Source organism: Lycium barbarum, chromosome 10 (genome assembly GCF_019175385.1).
Source record: "Lycium barbarum isolate Lr01 chromosome 10, ASM1917538v2, whole genome shotgun sequence".
In the NCBI taxonomy this organism is placed as follows: Eukaryota; Viridiplantae; Streptophyta; class Magnoliopsida; order Solanales; family Solanaceae; genus Lycium; species Lycium barbarum.
The window spans coordinates 112,802,860-112,810,563 of record NC_083346.1 but is presented as its reverse complement, the minus strand read 5'-3'; the positions used below and the strand labels follow the sequence as shown (position 1 = coordinate 112,810,563).

Sequence of the window (7,704 nt, the reverse complement as noted above, 5' to 3'; positions counted from 1 at the left end):
TAGCAATAATATTCATGCTTTGGTCATCTAAGCATTTTATCAAACACTTAGTGGGCATGAAGCTCCACAGTCTCCATCAATGGTGATTGCTTCACCCAATTCCCATTCTATTACTTCTAGGTGATTCTACAATCTTAATTAGATGTAATTAACATCATTCTTCATCACCCATATGAATACAACAATCCCAAGTCAACTATCCAAAAACTCTAGCATAGTTCATATAATTCTCTTTATCAAATCCATTTACTATTCTCCCAAGAACTTATCAACACTTTAATCATCATGAAACATCATAAAACTTACCTTAGTTATTGTAGGAATAAGCCTTGAGTTGAAATGCTTCACTTGAACAAAACCCTAGTTCCACCTTCCATGGAATTTCTTGACTTGAATGGATTTGATGTGTTTCTCACACTTAGTTTTGTGGATTGATGAAGTGGATCTTTAGTTTCACTTGGATTCTTGCATATGAAGTGTTTGGATGGCTCTAGAGAACCCTTAAGTCGTGTAGGAGAAATGGGAATGAAAAAAATGAGTTTGGGTCTCTTATTAATATCTTAAAATCTGACCCATCGGGCAATTCTACGCCCATTTTTACGGACCGTCAAAATGGTCCGTAAAACTACCAAGCAAAAATTGGGTTTCTGTGACCATTTTACGCTGACTTGAGTCAATTTGACGGACCGTATAATTGTTTTACGGACCGTTAAAATGAACCGTAAAACTGCCCAGCAAAAATATGGTTTTGTGTGACCATTTTACGCTGGCCTAAGTCAATTTGATGGACCGTATAATTGTTTTACGAACCGTCAAAATGAACCGTAAAACTGCCCAGCAAAATATGGTTTTCTGTGACCATTTGACGGACCGTATAATTGTTTTACGGACCGTCAAAATGTTCTACGGACCGTTAAATGGTCTGTCGAAATTTTCTGCTCGGACAGTCTATCGTATAATGGGCATAACTCTATGCAAAGATGTCCGTTTGAGGCCCATAATATGCCATTTGAAATCTATTTCAAGAGGATACAACTTTAATTAAGGAAATTTTCCCAAAATCCAAATTAATAGAGGGGTTATGGTCGTTGGAAGTAAGACCTTCCATAAACTCACTTGCAAACATGCCCCGTAGAGTGGCTTCCAACTTTTCTTTGCCCAAAGACATTTCTTATAACTTATTTGGTTTTCAAAACACTTCTTATAACCCTCATATTGGTTCCATTATATTATCATCTTATGAGTCAACTTTCGTCCGAAGTTACGAGGTGTTACAATATCTCCCCCTTAGGATCATTCGTCCTCGAATGATAACCATTTGGGATTCTACAAAACTTTCGCTAGAGTTTCCCCTGTAATAAGGCACTACCAACCTATCACAACAACCCATAATATCATTGCCTCACAAGGCTACATCACAATAGCATTATAAATTGGCCACACACGACCAAAAGCATGAAAAGAAAGCTTACATACCTCAAAATCTTGGTGCTTCATCATAAATCTCTTCTGCGGGCTAAAACAAGTCTGGGTACCTGGATTTCATATCCTCCTCGGCTTCCCATGTAGCTTCCTCAACTTTCTGACTCCTCCACAGGACTTTCACTGAGGCTACTTCCTTAGTTCTCAACTTGCGAACTTGACGATCAAGAATGGCTACGGGGATCTCCACATAGGTGAGGTCATCCTTAACTGTTATAGCATCAGCAGGAACAACCAACGAAGGGTCTCCCACACACTTCTTCAGCATGGATACATGAAACACTGGATGAATAGCAGCTAACTCTCGTGGCAACTCAAGTCCATAAGCTACTAGACCGACCTTTCATAAAATTCTATAAGGTCCAATATATCTGGGACTGAGCTTCCCTTTCTTGCCAAATCGCATAACACCCTTCATAGGTGAGAATTTAAGGAACACCCAATCGTCAACTGAAAATTCTAAGTCCCTTCGCCTCACATCTGTGTAAGATTTTTGGCGACTCTGAACAGTTTTCAAACGTTCCTGTATTAACTTGACTTTCTCCATAGCTTGATAAACCAAGTCTGGTCCTAACAACTCTGGTTCACCTACTTCGAACCAACCAATTGGTGATCTATACCTTCGCCCATAGAGAGCTTCAAACGGTGCCATCCCAATGCTAGCATGATAACTATTATTATAGGAAAACTCAATAAGATGCAAGTGATCATCCCAATTACCCTTGAAATCCAAAACGCATGCTCTTAACATGTCCTCCAGAGTCTGAATAGTATGCTCTGCCTGGCCATCTGTTTGTGGATGAAAAGTTGTGCTGAGGTTCACCTTGGTTCCCAATCCTTTCTGAAAAGATTTCCAGAAGTTCGCTGTAAACTGAGCACCATGATATGAAATAATGGACACTGGTGTCCCATGCAATCTGACAATCTCATTAACATACAACTTGGCATAATCTTCTGCTGAATCTGTGGTCTTGACTGGCAAAAAGTGCGCTAACTTAGTAAGCCGGTCAACGATCACCCAAATAGAGTCATGTCTCCTAGCTGAACGAGGTAGACCTGATACAAAGTCCATATTGATCATTTCCCATTTACAGACAGGAATATCAATGTTCTGCGCTAAGCCACCAGGCCTCTGGTGTTCGGCTTTCACTTGCTGAGAATTCGGGCACTTAGCTACAAAATCTGCCACATTCTTCTTCATATTGTTCCACCAGTAAATCTCCTTAAGATCATGATACATCTTAGTGGAACCTGGGTGAATGGAATACCTGGAATTGTGAGCTTCTGACATGATTCGCTCTCGGAGCCCATCTACATCTGGAACACACAATCTACCTCGGTACCTCAAGGTACCATCATCTCCCCCCTGTTCGAAAGCCGTTGTCTTATGCTTGTGAATTCCCTCTTTTAGCTGCAACAAGTAGGGATCATTAAACTGTTTCTCCTTGACTTCCACGACTAAAGAGGAAAGAGCCCTGTTCTGAACAACCACACCACCATTCTCGGAGTCCAAAAGTCGAACTCCAAGATTGGCCAAACGGTGAACTTCCTTTATCAAAACTCTCTTACCTACGTCCAAGTGGGCTAAACTTCCCATGGAACGCCGACTAAGAGCATCAGCTACAGCATTCGCTTTCCCCAGATGATAGAGAATATCCACATCATAATCCTTAAGCAATTCGAGCCATCTTCTCTGCCTAAGATTCAACTCTCTTTGCTTGAAAATATATTGCAGGCTTTTATGATCGGTGAAAATATCCACATGCAGTCTATATAAGTAGTGCCGCCATATCTTGAGTGCAAAAATTACAGCTGCTAACTCTAAGTCATGATTCGGATAATTCTTTTCGTGAACCTTGAGCTGATGAGATGCATAAGCTATAGCCTTACCATGCTGCATTAAGACCCATCCGAGACCAACTCCCGAAGCATCACAATAATTCACGAACCCTTCAGTTCCCTCTGGCAGCGTCAAAACTGGAGCAGAAGTCAATCTCTTCTTCAACTCTTCGAAACTCTGCTCACATACCTCTGACCATTGGAATTTGACTTTCTTCTGAGTCAGCTTAGTTAGCGGAGCTGAGATAGAGGAAAATCCCTCAACAAAACGCCTATAATAACCTGCCAGACCCAAGAAACTTCTGATGTCTGATGCTGAGGTGGGTCTGGGCCAGTTCTTGACAGCATCAATTTTCTGAAGGTCCACCTTAACACCTTCACCTGAAATTACATGGCCTAGAAATGCCACTGACTTGAGCCAAAACTCGCACTTTGAGAATTTTGCATAAAGCTCACGATCCTTGAGAGTCTGCAACACTATTCTGAGATGGTCTACATGATCTGTCTCACTACGGGAATACACCAATATGTCATCAATAAACACAATGACGAATAAATCAAGATAAGGCTTGAATACTCTGTTCATAAGATCCATGAAAGCTGCTGGTGCATTCGTCAACCCAAACGAGATGACAAGACATTCAAAATGACCATAACGGGTTCTGAAAGCGGTCTTCGAAATGTCAACTTCCTTAACCTTTAACTGATGGTAGCCTGATCTGAGGTCAATCTTGGAATAACACTGAGTACCCTGAAGTTGATCAAATAGGTCGTCTATTCTGGGAAGAGGGTACTTATTTTTAATGGTGACCTTGTTCAACTGGCGGTAGTCTATACACATACGCAAGGATCCATCCTTCTTTCGGACAAACAAGACCGGTGCGCCCCAAGGTGAGACACTTGGCCTTATAAATCCCTTATCAAGAAGATCTTTCAACTGAAATTTTAACTCCTTTAACTCTGTTGGGGCCATCCTATACGGTGGAATAGATATCGGCTTAGTGTCGGGAAGTAGGTCAATTCCAAAATCAATTTCCCTATCGGGAAAGACTCCGGGTAGGTCATTTGGAAAGACTTCTGGAAATTCACTGACAACTGGTACTGAATGAAGAGCTGGAGTGTGGGCATCTGCATCCCTGACTCGAACTAAGTGATAAATATACCCCTTGGAGATCATCTTGCTGGATCTAAGGTAGGAAATAAATCTACCCCTAGGTGCTACTGAATTACCTTTCCATTCTATAAGTTCATCGGGAAAATCAAATGTCACAGTTTTGGTTCTACAACCCACAGAGGCATAACAGGACTCTAACCAATCCATGCCCATAATCACGTCAAAATCTACCATCTCTAATTCTATTAAGTCTGCTATGGTGCTGCGATGGTAGATTAACACTGGACAACCTCTATAGATACGCCTAGCTATAACTGATTCCCCAACCGGTGTGGATACTTCGAAAGGTTCTTGCAACTTTTCGGGTTCTATCCCAAATTTCTTAGCAATATATGGGGTTACATAATATAGAGTGGATCCTAGGTCCATAAGAGCAAATACATCGAAGGTGAAGACTGTTAGCATACCTGTGACAACATCTCTACGAGCCTCTGTATACTGGCGACTTGACAGTGCATACAGACAATTCTGATCACCGCCCGTATTACCGGGCTTTGCTGCTCCGTGCCCCTGCTGGGCTTGGAAATTTCGGGGAGCTGCTGAATTTGTAGACTGAGCTACATTATTGTTACCTCCGGTATTCCGTCTTGCGGACGAAAAATCCCGCAGAAAATGACCCGGCTGACCACACCCAAAACAACTATCCATGCCCAAACAACATACTTCTGAATGTTTCTTACCACAAGTGTTGCATGTAGGGTGTTGAAAACCTCGGTTGATCACGCTGGCATGTGAATGTGAGCCTGTCGTTCCGAAGTTCCGGTCTTTCTGGTTAAACTTGGACCTTTGAAATGGAGCACTAGCTGTTGAGGGAGTAGGTCTTGATGACCTATTCTTAAAAAACTGACGGTTGCCATCACCTTGAGATCCCCCATGACTGAAATTACCAGCAGACTTAGCCCTCTTACTAAACTCTCTATCTTTTTGCTTCTGTAGGGCTTCTTCTTCCTTCATTCTTGTCTCGTTACCTTGCACGAATGCCAGTACCTTGGAAATAGTCATCTTGTCGTTCTGAGCAGCTGTGTTGGCATCCCTGTGCAACTCGGGTTTAAGCCCAAGTACAAATCTCCTAACCACGGCTCTCATATCAGGAACCATGTGAGGAGCATGTCTGGACAATGACACGAACTTGAGGTAATAGTCCTGAACAGTCATGTCCTTTTGCCTTAGATTCTCAAACTCTATAGCTTTGGCTTCTCTAACCTCAATTGGCATGAAATGTTCAATAAAAGCGTCTGCAAATTCGTCCCAAGTAGCAGAAGGTGCATCCTCCCCTCGGGACTGTTCCCATGTCTCATACCAAATATGGGCCACATCTTGCAGCTGGAAAGCCCCGAATTCTGCTGCCTCTGAATCAGTAGCATGTATCACACGAAATTTTTTCTGGAGTCCATCAATGAAATTCTGGGGGTCTTCCTCCTTCTTTAACCCTGTGAACAATGGCGGCTTCATCCGCATAAACTCCTGAGTCCTAGAACTGTTTGACCCACTACTAGCGCCTGAGCTAGGGGTCATTTCCTGTCACTGGGCCTGATTTGCCAAAATTTGAGTGAGTAGCTGAATAGCTCCTCCAACATCTGCATCAGAAGTATTGGAAGGCGTAGCATCGACATTAGCTGTGGCGGCTGCCTGGGCCTGAGTGCCCCCTTCTGTTGCTGCGTCAACGGTAGCCCTCTGGCTAGTTGCCGTATTTTTCTTATTGTACTTCCTTTTTGGAGCCATTTCTGAAATACGTAATTCGCACGAGTTAGAAGAATTCCTAAAAGCATTACTCTATCTTACACAACCTAGAGTATGAAAGAAGTGAAACAAATCCTGAATGTCTTGGTGGTCAACTGCTTATATGTGTGGCGCCCGCACACATATAAAAGAGACCCCACTGGACACAGCTTCATAGACTCCCTAAGACACTTGAACCTAGGGCTCTGATACCAAGCTTTGTCACGCCCCGAACCTAGGTCTGGACGTAACACGACACTCGGTGCCTGACAGCACGTGACCGAGCGAACCAACTGGCTGATTGAATCAACATGTGATATCAAAACATAACTGAATGTGGAAACAACCAAACACATGATGATATACTAAAGGTCTAACTGAAATCATAATGCTGAAATACTTAGACAATCTGAAATATATCTGACAGCAGCCAACATGGCTAAACAAAACGATTGAACAACTGCCAACAAGGCTAACATAATAAATATTTGACTGTGTGGACTGTGTCTATGAAGCCTCTAAGAGTACTGAATGATAGAGCTGTCTATAAACTGAAATAACTGGATAGTTGACAACGCCCCGAAGGAATGTGGGGCTTACCAGTAGCTGATACGTGCACTCCTAATTAGCTGAGTCGTCAACCTGTGTATCGTTACCTGCATCGCGAGATGCAGGCCCCCGAGCAATAAAAAGGGACATCAGTACATTTGAATTGTACTGGTATGTAAAGCAACTGAAGCAATAAAATACTGGAACTGAAACTAAAACTGAAAACTGAAACTGAACTAAACAGGAAAGCAAGAAGCTGAAGTACTCCCTGTTCTGGATGAAGAATCACCTGTAAAACTGTAAATATAACTGTGGCCTAGGGCCTAAATATTGTACACAAAACCTGTGGCCTCTGGCCCAAGAAATACGTATGCATAAATTGTGGCCTAGGGCCCAAAAGTACATATACAGGTGTTCAATGTTAACAATTTACAAGACTGAGACTGGCTATAGCTGATAGCATGATAACTGTTTCTGATTATAGGACTTATACAAATAACTGGTTATACGCTGACTGAGACTCATGTGATAACAATGCATAAGTCTATAAAGATTACGTGCTGAGTTCATGATGTTCAAAGTGACAACCATGAACGAATTCTGTAACTGCAACCCTAGAAGATAACAGTTCTATGTCATATCATGAAAATAGGGCTAAACTATACTCTGAGTCAAATTGCGGACAAGTATAAAGAATGAGGCGTAGGGAGAATCATGAATATTCCCTAACGTAGATAGTTAGCCTCACATACCTTAATTACAACATTTGAGCGTAATACAATGTTCGTCAACCCTTTCAACTTTGATCTATATCAATACAAGTCAAAGGGATTCTATATTAGCAATAATATTCATGCTTTGGTCATCTAAGCATTTTATCAAACACTTAGTGGGCATGAAGCTCCACAGTCTCCATCAATGGTGATTTCTTCACCCAATTC

The 7,704-nt window shown here is 42.0% G+C and overlaps 1 protein-coding gene across 1 annotated transcript; it reads right to left on the bottom strand.

The window, feature by feature from the left end:
• Positions 1 to 1,656: 1,656 nt before the first annotated feature.
• LOC132615153 (uncharacterized) lies at positions 1,657 to 5,449 on the bottom strand. The gene is made up of 6 exons (XM_060329735.1): positions 4,903 to 5,449; positions 4,397 to 4,467; positions 3,418 to 4,144; positions 3,029 to 3,114; positions 1,991 to 2,203; positions 1,657 to 1,692 (listed from the first exon to the last, which is right to left on the bottom strand). Exons 1-6 carry the CDS (start codon positions 5,447 to 5,449, stop codon positions 1,657 to 1,659), a joined length of 1,680 nt encoding a protein of 559 aa, XP_060185718.1.
• Positions 5,450 to 7,704: the final 2,255 nt, after the last annotated feature.

Coding starts and splice junctions, on each gene's coding strand:
- LOC132615153 (XM_060329735.1), bottom strand. CDS start 5,449: ATGAAGGAAGAAGAAGCCCTACAGAAGCAAAAAGATAGAGAGTTTAGT. Junction 4,145..4,396: donor TTGTCAGTGAATTTCCAGAA/GTCTTTCCAAAT, acceptor ATAGACTACCGC/CAGTTGAACAAGGTCACCAT. Junction 2,204..3,028: donor AGAGAGTTTTGATAAAGGAA/GTTCACCGTTTG, acceptor TTGGATTTCAAG/GGTAATTGGGATGATCACTT.